Source organism: Neofelis nebulosa, chromosome 11 (genome assembly GCF_028018385.1).
Source record: "Neofelis nebulosa isolate mNeoNeb1 chromosome 11, mNeoNeb1.pri, whole genome shotgun sequence".
NCBI lineage: Eukaryota > Metazoa > Chordata > Mammalia > Carnivora > Felidae > Neofelis > Neofelis nebulosa.
In genome coordinates, this window is record NC_080792.1 from 87,680,987 (window position 1) to 87,693,097 (window position 12,111).

At 39.2% G+C, this 12,111-nt stretch overlaps 1 protein-coding gene and 1 long non-coding RNA gene across 2 annotated transcripts in view; one reads left to right on the forward strand and one right to left on the reverse strand.

The window, feature by feature from the left end:
- LOC131489377 (uncharacterized) overlaps positions 1-12,111 on the forward strand; it is a 199,831-nt gene that overhangs the window by 185,264 nt on the left and 2,456 nt on the right. The gene's annotated exons all lie outside the window — the stretch shown is intronic.
- Positions 3,355-12,111, reverse strand: part of ANAPC5 (anaphase promoting complex subunit 5) — a 45,445-nt gene continuing 36,688 nt past the window's right edge. Inside the window, exons 16-17 of the mRNA XM_058691280.1 lie at positions 4,080-4,242; positions 3,355-3,678 (exon numbers count right to left, since the gene is read on the reverse strand). Coding sequence (XP_058547263.1) covers positions 3,467-3,678; positions 4,080-4,242 — 375 coding nt within the window. The 3' untranslated portion in view covers positions 3,355-3,466. The remainder of the gene's footprint in view (positions 3,679-4,079; positions 4,243-12,111) is intronic.

Here is a 12,111-nt window from a genome sequence, read left to right on the forward strand (position 1 = left end):
CTTTCTCTCCCTCTCTCTCTCTCTCCCCTTCCACCCCCTCTCCCCACTCACGCTCTCAATCTCTAAAATAAAAATTTAAAAAAAAATTGGCTTTGCTTTTTGGGTTTTTTCCTCCAAGAACACTAGAAAGACCTATTCTAGGCAAACAGATCTTGTTGTCTTGACAACACAGATTGCCAAGAAAATAAGTAAACAAAGCATCTGAATCTTATTTTTAAGAAAACTTGGACAGTACAAGGGAGGGGCTGAAAAGTAAGACTTAAAAATTATCCCACTGGGGCACCTGGATGGCTCAGTCGGTTAAGCGTCCAACTTTGGCTCAGGTCATGAGCTCACAGTTTGTGGGTTTGAGCCCCGCATCAGGCTCTGTGCTGACAGCTCAGAGCCTGGCGCCTGCTTCGGATTCCGTGTCTCCCTCTCTCTCTGCCACTCTCCCTGCTCACACTCTGTCTTGCTCTCTCAAAAATAAATAAACATTTAAAAAAAAATTTTTTTTTAACTATCTCACCACATAGGACAGCATCATAAGCTCCTGCCAAGGCTTTGTCTTTTCCTTTGGGAACTGTTCTATGTTCTACTCATGGTGTTCAATGGAATATTCCACTCTCCAAACCTTGAACATCCAGGTAGAGAGAGCAGGATAAATCATGCTGATATACTTAATTCATTGAATTCCTTCCCATTCAACAGGAAAGTAGAAAAACACCGGTTAAAAAAAAAGAAAAAAAGCCTGGGAAGTTTCCCTTCAATGAGCAGTGAGATTAATATGTTTATTAGTCTCAAACATAAACAACAGCATAAAAGGAGAAGTCGGCAGGGACACAGATGAAGCTCTTCGTTTGTCTTAGATGTGCTACGAGAAAGAAAAAAATCAGTGTAATACCCAAAAACATCAGGGCAAAATGTAAAATGCTCTGAACAAGTAGACGCATTCAAGGCATATAGGTCAATACAAAGGTGGTCCCGGGATGAGGTTGAGAAGCCTGTACACCGGGACTGATCCTCACTAGTGAGGGGGCTGGATTAGGCCAACTCTCTGAGGCAGTTTCCTCAACTGTAAAATGGTATTTGGCCGACAAGCATTAGAGATGGTATGTGTGGAAGTACCCAGCACAGTGTCTAGCCTATATTGGGCACTAGATAAATGACAACTATGTGCCCGATGAACTGGAAAAGAATGTTCACAAAAACATTACAGTGCTTTTCAAAACTCCAGGAACAGGCAGCTCTAGGGTAATGTAGCAACTGGGTTGGATTCCCAGCTCTGCAACCTACCAGCTGTGTGGCCTTGGGTGAATGAGCGACTTAATCTCCTTATGCCTTGGTTTCCAGTCTGTTAAATGGGATTAATGCTGTAGCCAACTTCTTAGGATTGTTGTAAAGATTAAATGTATTAGTATATTTACATAAATTACAACAGGGCAGTCTGCTAAGTGTTAAAATATTTGCTCCCATTTGCCCCAGGCCTGGAAACACTCAACACCGAACCTGCTGGTAGAGTTCCCACCATGCCAAGCCACTGGCTTGGGTCACTACACCTTTCTTCTCTGTAAGTTCTCTGGTGTAGACCCGAAGGGTCTATATAGCTGGCTATATAGCTTCAATTCCCTCCTCACCAAACCCTTTCCGCATTTAAACAAATCATCATTTTGTTACACTCCTATATTAAACCACCCATAATTACACCAGTCTGACTCTTCCCTCACCAAATGCTCCACCAGGAAAAAAGCCAATGAGTTGTAACCCAGTTATGAATATGGGGGTCACTCTGCTGTTTCCAACTGAATTGTGCCGCTTACCTGGTTTAATGCTCTACTTAATAGAGGCTTTGTATTTTTACTTTGCACTGGCCCCACAAATCATGTAGTTAGTCCTGGTCAGATCTGATGATTTCTGGTTTTTAATGTTGATGCATGAGGGGTCGGCTGAGCAATGTTGTCCCATCTCTTGAACCTTCTTACACTGAGACAGAGTGATCACTTCTTAGGCTAGAAAGACTGTAGTTTAAATACATGGGCCAAAACTGACATCAGATGAGAGACTAGATTTGGAAGAATAAAAAGAAACTGGTAATTGTGGTTACTACCTGGGAGGAAGAATTACTTTTTACTATACAGCCTTTAAGAATATTTAATTTTTACTATCTCCATATATAACCTTTCAAATTAATTTAAGATTTTTAATTTTTTTTAACATTTATTTATTTTTGAGACAGAAAGAGAGTATGAATGGGGGAGGGTCAGAGAGAGAGGGAGACACAGAATCTGAAGCAGGCTCCAGGCTCCAAGCTGTCAGCACAGAGCCCAACGGGGGTCTTGAACTCACGGACCATGAGATCACGACCTGAGCCGAAGTCGGACGCTCAACCGACTGAGCCACCCAGGCGCCCCTAATTTAAGATTTTTAAACATCAACATACCACTTACTGTCTCTATCTCTACAGAGTCTCTTGTTTCCAGAGCGGCTGTCTTTAGCCGGCAAATGCTCCCTATGAGTGGGAGTTGTTTTACGCTGTTTCAAAGAGCCCTGGAGATAAATTATTTCCCATCCGAAGGTTTAAATTTAACGGAGAAAGAGCCAATGATAGAAGCTGAAAAATTTGGTTGGTTCCTTGTTGCTGTTTTGGACTTGAAACAGAGTGATTTTCCTGTGAACACTGAGGGATAAGATAAATTTGCAAAGCAATAACTGGTTCTGCTTAATGGCAGGGTTGAGATGCGTAAATTAGATACTCTACGTATTCGAGTGATAGCATCCGCACACCTCTGAGCTTTAGACCTTTTCTTAATTTATAATCCCCTCATTCATAATGAATTCCTAGACTTATTATCATCATCCTTCATTTATATAGTTAAAGAGAGAAGAAGTACAGTAATGTAGAAGACAGAAGAAAACAAATACCCAGAAAGTGACTGAAATCTGTTTCTTGTCATTGGTCCAAAAACCATAAAAAGATCTTTTCCTTCTTAATTTCCAGTCAAGAACCAACATGTGCTTACAAGCATACACAGGCCCACCACAACCCCCCAGCTCAGTCCAACAAAGCAGGGAAGCTTCAGAAAGAAAATCTAAGTCTTAGAGAAACCTCCACTGACCCTCTGGAGAGACCTGCCGATACTCAGAAGAGCTGATGTCTGAGCATAGGTGCTAAATACAAACTCCTGTGATGATGCAGAATGTGCACAGATCCTAAGAAGATACTGGCAACTTTGCCCAGAGAGAACATAACCTTTAACACTTGTAATAGCTTATTAATAAAACAGCTGTTTATCAACAAAAAGTTGGTATCTTTTGCTATCAAAAAGAAAAGGGAGAAAACAAGTATGTATATTCTAGCAACAAAATAAGACAAACTAATCAGAATGCAGTTTATTGATAAGACAGACATCAAATACATCATTTACATGGAGGGAGGGTAAGTCCAAAATCTTATATTCTGTATAGCGGCCCAGCAGGGATGCTCTCACTAGAGATGATTTATCAAGGGCACCCCATGAGAGGGCAGTTCCTGATGCAGCTGCCGGAAGAGCATCGCGCATCGGTTCCTCTCCTGGGTCTTCCCCAAGGTGTGGTAGAGTCTGGCCTGGAAGTAAACAACATCTCTGATTTGCTCTTTGCAGTCGACCTTTGCAAAATAGTTCTTGGCTTCATTGAGATTCTCAATGGCTGCCTCCAGAGCTGACGGAAAATGGGAAAAAAGCACACAGGTTTAACTCAACACTTTGCATACAGTTTTCAAAACCTGACATCTACTTTCATTGGTTTAACATGTACCAGAGATACTTTTATACTCTACTCTTTGAGAAGAAAAAAATACACTAGGGGGAGGTTTTAAAAAAGGCCTTTAGTCCTGATTTCCAGCCTGGTACTTGGTTCTGTAGGGTTAAAATAATCATTCACTTGCCCTCAACCTTCACACCAAGCATGCATGTCAAAGCACTTTAAATACTGCATAAATCTTAACATGTATTTGAGAACTTAAATACTATCCCAAATTTAATGTCTTCCTTCTTCTGGGTCCTAAATTTAATTTTTTTTCTGCAATAGTATTGCATAGCAATCTTTGTATGGTTCCCTACCTTCTGCTTTCTTTGGTGGATCATAAGCAGCTGCTGAAGCCACCTGGCACTTGGCCACCAAGAACATGGCGCGGCCTTTGTCCAGGACAGCCCCGTCAGCCAAGATGGGTTCAATGGCCATGTGGAGAAGACTTAAGGCCTGTTCTGGGATTCCAAGGATGAGCTGAAAAAGAAACATTGTGGTACTGTACTTACCCACACCCACTGCCCACTACAGAAAAGGCTTCATTTCTGAACCTTCTTTCCTGAATGGCCATGTCTGGCTTATGTTTTCCCCGACATGTACTACATTTAATATGCACCACACTCCTAGAAAACACTGTATGACAATCTGACTTCAGATTATGATGGATATAGCAGGTAGTAGTTATTCACACTATAGGAAGGTTTTTGTCTTTACAACAACATTCAGAATCAATATCCTTTAGCTTGGTGATTCCAAAGTGTTAAACTTATTGTGCAAGAATCATTGGGAGAAGGGGAACCACTAAGAAATAACTCGAAAGTATACTGTAAAATAAACAAGAAACATCCATTTAACACAAAAGAAACAGTAATGGAGGAACCGAGGAACAAAAAAGATATAAGAAATATATAGAAAAAAATAGCAAAATAGAAGTCCTTTCAAATCTATAATTACATTAAATATAAATGAATTAAACTCTTCAGTTAAAAAGCAGAGATTAGCAGAGTAGATTTAAAAGAAACATGATCTGACTATATGCTATCTACAAGGAGACTCACTCTTGGTTAAAAGACACAAATAGGCTTAAAAAAAAAAAGACACAAATAGGCTGAAAGTAAAAGGACATAAAAGAGATACTCCATACAAACAGTAGCCAGAAGATAGCTGGAGTGACTACACTTATATCAAACAAAACAGACTTTAAGTCAAAAACTGTTACAAAAGACAAAGGACATTATATACTGCTAACGGGTCAATTCATCAAGAAGACACAATTATAAACACATATACACCAAAGAACAGAACTTGGTAAATTCTACGAAACATTTAAAGAAGAATTAACACCAATCCTTCTCATTCTTCCAAAAATAGAAGAGAAAGGAACTCACTTTGTAAGGCCACTGTTACCCTAATACCAAAGCAAAATAAATATATCATAAGGAAAGAAAACTACAGACCAATATCCCTTATGAATACACATGCAAAAATCCTCAACAAATACTAGCAAACCAAATCCAATAGCATATTAAAAGGATCATACACGGGGGCACCTGGGTGGCTCAGTCAGTGAAGTGTCTAACTCTTGATTTTGGCTCAGGTCATAATCTCACAGTTGTGAGATCAAGTCTTGCATCGAGCCCCACACTGGGGTCTGTGCTGGCCATGAAGCCTGCTTAAGATTCTCTCTCCCTTTGCCCCTCCCCCACTCACTCTCTCAAAAAAACAAAAAATCATACATCATAATCAAATAGGATTTATCCCAAGAATGCAATAGTAGTTCAATATGTGAAAAAATCAATGTAATATACAATATTAATAGAATAAAGGAAAAATACCACATGATCTACTCAATTGATATAGAAAAAGCATTTCACAAAACCCCAACAGCTTTTCATGATAAAAATATTCAGGAGTAGAAGGGAACTTCCTCAACTTAGTACCAGTGCATCTATGCAAAATCCACAGTTAACATCATAGTTAAAAATGAAAGACTGAAGGATGTCCACTCTCACCGCTGTTAACATAGTGTTGGAAGTGCTAGCATCAGCAATCAGACAACAAAAGGAAATCAAAGGCATCAAAATTGGCAAAGATGAAGTCAAGCTTTCACTTTTTGCAGATGACATGATATTATACATGGAAAATCCGACAGACTCCACCAAAAGTCTGATAGAACTGATACATGAATTCAGCAAAGTTGCAGGATACAACATCAATGTACAGAAATCAGTTGCATTCTTATACACTAATAATGAAACAACAGAAAGACAAATAAAGAAACTGATCCCATTCACAATTGCACCAAGAAGCATAAAATACCTAGGAATAAATCTAACCAAAGATGTACAAGATCTGTATGCTGAAAACTATAGAAAGCTTATGAAGGAAATTGAAGAAGATATAAAGAAATGGAAAAACATTCCATGCTCATGGGTTGGAAGAATAAGTATTGTTAAAATGTCAATACTACCCAAAGCTATCTACACATTCAATGCAATCCCAATCAAAATTGCACCAGAATTCTTCTCGAAGCTAGAACAAGCAATCCTAAAATTCATATGGAACCACAAAAGGCCCCGAATAGCCAAAGTAATTTTGAAGAAGAAGACCAAAGAAGGAGGCATCACAATCCCAGACTTTAGCCTCTACTACAAAGCTGTAATCATCAAGACAGCATGGTATTGGCACAAAAACAGACACATAGACCAATGGAATAGAATAGAATAGAAACCCCAGAACTAGACTCACAAAAGTATGGCCAATTAATCTTTGACAAAGCAGGAGAGAATATCCAATGGAAAAAAGACAGTCTCTTTAACAAATGGTGCTGGGAGAACTGGACAGCAACATGCAGAAGAATGAAACTAGACCACTTCCTTACACCATTCACAAAAATAAACTCAAAACGAATAAAGGACCTGAATGTGAGACAGGAAACCATCAAAACCCTAGAGGAGAAAGCAGGAAAAGACCTCTCTGACCTCAGCCATAGCAATCTCTTACTCGACACATCCCCAAAGGCAAGGGAATTAAAAGCAAAAATGAATTACTGGGACCTTATGAAGATAAAAAGCTTCTGCACAGCAAAGGAAACAATCAACAAAACTAAAAGGCAACCAACGGAATGGGAAAAGATATTTGCAAATGACATATCGGACAAAGGGCTAGTATCCAAAATCTATAAAGAGCTCACCAAACTCCACACCCAAAAAACAAATAATCCAGTGAAGAAATGGGCAGAAAACATGAATAGACACTTCTCTAAAGAAGATATCCAGATGGCCAACAGGCACATGAAAAGATGCTCAACGTCGCTCCTCATCAGGGAAATACAAATCAAAACCACACTCAGATATCACCTCACGCCAGTCAGAGTGGCCAAAATGAACAAATCAGGAGACTATAGATGCTGGAGAGGATGTGGAGAAACGGGAACCCTCTTGCACTGTTGGTGGGAATGCAAACTGGTGCAGCCACTCTGGAAAACAGTGTGGAGGTTCCTCAAAAAATTAAAAATAGACCTACCCTATGACCCAGCAGTAGCACCGCTAAGAATTTACCCAAGGGATACAGGAGTACTGATGCATAGGGGCACTTGTACCCCAATGTTTATAGCAGCACTCTCAACAATAGCCAAATTATGGAAAGAGCCTAAATGTCCATCAACTGATGAATGGATAAAGAAACTGTGGTTTATATACACAATGGAGTACTACATGGCAATGAGAAAGAATGAAATATGGTCTTTTGTAGCAATGTGGATGGAACTGGAGAGTGTGATGCTAAGTGAAATAAGCCATAGAGAGAAAGACAGATACCATACGTTTTCACTCTTATGTGGATCCTGAGAAACTTAACAGAAATCCATGGGGGAGGGGAAGAAAAAAAAAAAAAAGAGGTTAGAGTGGGAGAGAGCCAAAGCATAAGAGACTCTTAAAAACTGAGAACAAACTGAGGGTTGATGGGGGGTGGGAGGGAGGGGAGGGGAGGTGATGGGCATTGAAGAGGGCATCTTTTGGGATGAGCACTGGGTGTTGTATGGAAACCAATTTGACAATAAATTTCATATATTAAATAAATAAATAAATAAATAAATAAATAAATAAAGTACATTAACAGAAAAAAAAAAAAAATGAAAGACTGAAATCATGCCCCTAAGATCAGGAGCAAAAACAAGTATGTACATTCTTGCCACTTCTATTCAGCACTGTTCTGAAAGTTCTACATGGGGCAATTGGGCAAGAAAAAGAAATGAAAGGCATTCAAATTGCAATGGAAGAAGTAAAACTCTGTATTTGCAGAGTTACATGATCTTATATACAGAAAACTTCTAAAGAACCCTTAAAAACCTGTAACAGGTATTAAACAAGTTCAGCAAAGTTGCAGGATGTAAGATCAATATACACTAGCAATGAACAATCCAAAAACAAAATTAATTTTTAAAATTCCAGGGGCGCCTGGGTGGCGCAATCTGTTAAGCGTCCGACTTCAGCCAGGTCACGATCTCACCGTCCGTGAGTTTGAGCCCCGCGTCAGGCTCTGGGCTGATGGCTCAGAGCCTGGAGCCTGTTTCCGATTCTGTGTCTCCCTCTCTCTCTGTCCCTCCCCCATTCATGCTCTGTGTCTCTCTGTCCCAAAAATAAATAAACGTTGAAAAAAATAAATAAATAAATAAAATAAATAAAATTCCATTTATGATAGCATCAAAAAAAATAAAATACTTAAGAATAAATTTAGCTAAGAAACTGTAAGAATTGTACACTGAAAACTAGAAGACACTATTGAAGACATGAAAGAAGACCTGGGGGGCGGGGGGAGCACCTGGATGGCTCAGTCGGTTAAGCATCCAACTCTTGATTTCAGCTCAGGTCATGATCTCACAATTCGTGCGTTCAAGCCCTGCATCGGGCTCTGCACTAACAGTGTGGAGCCTGCTTGGGATTCTCTCTCTCTCTGCCCCTCCCCTGCTTGCTCTCTCTCCTCTCAAAATAAATAAATAAAATAAAAAACTAAAAAGAAGACCTAGGGCACCTGGGTGACTCAGCTCGTTAAGCATCCAACTCCTGATTTTGGCTCAGATCATGATCTCATGGTTCATGAGTTCGATCCCCACACTGGGCTCTGCGCTGGCAGCAAAGAACCTGCTTAGGATTCTCTCTCTCCCTTCCTCTCTCTCTGCTCCTCCCTGCCTCAAAATAAATAAGTAAACTTAAAAAAAAAAAAAAAAAGAAAGAAATTAAAGAAGACCTAAAAAAAAAAAAGACAGCCTGTGTTAATGGACTGGAAGATTTAATAGTGTGAAGATGGTAACACTCTCCAAATTCATCTACAGATTGAACACATTCCTTATCAAAACTCTAAATACTATTTTTACTGAAATGGACAAGCTATTCTAAAATTCATATGGAATTCCAAGAGAATACCAACAGCCAAAATGATCTTGAAAAAAGAAGCACAAAATTAGAGAACTCTTACTTCCATCCTAATTTTAAATTTACTACAAAGATATAATAATCAAACAGTGTGGTATTATCATAAGGACAGATCAATGGAATAGAACTGAGAGTGCAGAAATAAACCCATACACTAATGATCAATATATTTGACATGGATGCCAAGACTACTCAATGGGAAAATAACAGTGTTTTCAACAAGTAGTGCTTTGACACTGGGATATCCATATGTGAAAGAATAAAGCTGGACTCCTACCTCACGCCATATATAAAAATTAACTCAAAAATAGGGCACTTGGGTGGCTCAGTTGGTTGGGCATCTGAATCCTGATTTTAGCTTGGGTCATGATCTTAGGGTTTGTTTGCTTGGGATTCTCCCTCCCCTCTCTCTCTGCCCCTCCCCTGCTCTCTCCCGCTCTCAAAATAAATAAATAAACTTTAAATAAATTAACTCTAAATTGATCAAAGACCTAAATGGAAGAGCTAAAACTATTCAAAACCTTAGAAGGAAACATAAGTATAAATCTTTGTGAACTTGGATTAAGCAACAGTTTCTTAAGGAGAACATCAAAAGCACAAGCAACAGGGGCGCATGGGTGGCTCAGTCAGTTGAGTTCTGACTTCAGTTCAGGTCATGATCTCATGGCTCATGAGTTCAATCCCCGTGTCAGGCTCTGAGAGGCTCTGTGCTGACAGCTCACAGCCTGGAGCCTGCTTTGGATTCTGTGTCTCCCTCTCTCCCTGGCCCTCCCCTGCCTGTGCTGTCTTTCTCTCTCTCTCTCAAAAATAAGTAAACCAAAAAAACAAAAACCAAAGAACTTAAAAAAAAAAAAAGCACAAGCAGCAAAAGAAAAAAAAGGATAAATTGGATTCCATCAAATTTTAAAACTTTAGTGCATCAAAGGACATGATCAAGAAAGTAAAAAGACAACCCCGAGAAAAGAACATATTTCCAAATCATATATCTGACAAGGGTCTAGTATTCAGAATATATAAAACAATCTTACAACTGAACATCAAAAAGACAATAACCCAATTAAAAAGTGGATAAAGGACTTAGACATGTCTCCAAAGAATATATACAAATGGCCAAGAGCACACAAAAAGATGCTCAATATCATGAGTTATTAGAAAAATACAAATCAAAACCACAATGAGATAGAACTTTATAGTCAGATGGGTATAATACCAAAAAAAAAAAAAAAAAAAAAGGAAAATAACAAGTACTGGCAAGAACATGGAAAAACCGGAACCTTCATACATTGCTGGTGAGAAGAGATGGTGCAGTCACTGTGGAAGTTTGGTGGTTCCACAAAAAGTTAGATATGGAATTATCATATGACCCAGCAATTCTACTCTTAAGTAAATCCAAGAGAAATGAAAACATGTAACTACACAAAAACTTATATGTGAATGTTAAAAGCAGCTATTCAGGGGCACCTGGGTGGCTCAGTTGGTTAAGCATCTGACTCTTGATTTCAGCTCAGATCATGATCTCATAGTTCGTGGGATCTATGGGATCTAGCTCCAAGTTGGGCTCTGCGCTGACAGTGCAAAGCCTGCTTGGGATATTCTCTCTCCCTCTCTCTCTAAATAAATAAACAATTTAAAATAATTTTTTAAAGCAGCTATTTATAATAGCTGACCCAAATGTCTACCAACTGATGGACAAAATGTAGTCTATACATCCAATGGAGTATTATTCAGCCATTAAAAGGAATGAAGCGGGGCACCTGGGTGGCTCAGTCGGTTAAGCTTCCCACTCTTCATTTCAGCTCAGGTCATGATCTCACAGTTCATGGGTTTGAGTCCCGCTTCAGGCTCCACACTGATAGTGTGGAGCCTGCTTTGGATTCTCTCTCTCCTCTCTTTGGCACTCTCTCTCTCAAAATAAATAAATAAACTTAAAATAAATAAAGGAATAAAAGAATAAATAAATAATAAAAGGAATGAAGCAGTGACACATGCTGAACGTCCCATTCAACATGAATGAACCCTGAAAACATCTTACGAAGTGAAGAAGCCAGACTACATAAGGCCAGATATTGTATGATTCTATTTATATGAAAGATCCGGAATAAGCAAAGCCACAGAGGCAGAAAGTAGCTTGGTGGTTAATGGGAGTTACTACTTAATGAGTCCAGGTTTCTTTTCAGAATGATGAAGATATTCTGAAATTAAATAGTGTTGATGGCTGCAAAACACTTTAAATATTCTTAAAACCACTGAATTGTACCCTTTAAAATGATTAAAATGGTAAATTTTATGTTACGTGAATTTTATCTTAATTGAGAAAAAAAATCACTAGAGCTGGAAAACAGATTAGAGTCCTCTGCTCCTTCCCTAGAGATTCTGACTCCATGTTTCAAGGCAAAGCCAGATATGTAGATTTTTTTTTTTAATGTTTATTTATTTTTGAGAGAAGGAAAGCACAAGTGGAGGAGGGGCAGAGAAAGAGGGAGACACAATCAGGATCCAAAGCGGGCTCTGTGCTCATAGCAGAGAGCCTGATGTGGGACTTGAACCAGGAACTGCAAGATCATGACTTGAGCTGAAGTCGGATACTTAACCAACTGAGCCACCCAGGTGCCCCCAGATATGTAGATATTTTTTAAATCTTCCCAATTTTTTTTCTTGCTTCTTTTTTTTAATGTTTTGTTTATTTTTTGAGAGAGAGAGAGAGACCATAAGCAGGGAAGAGGCAGAGAGATAGGGGGACAGAGGATCTGAAGCGGGCCCTGCACTGACAGGCTGTCTGGGGCTCAAACTCACAAACCTTGAAATCATGACCTGAGCGGAAGTCAGATGCTCAGCCAACTGAGCCACCCAGGTGCCCCTTTTCTTTCTATCTGTAAAGTTTATTTATTTATTTTGAGAGAGAAGGAAAAAGCAC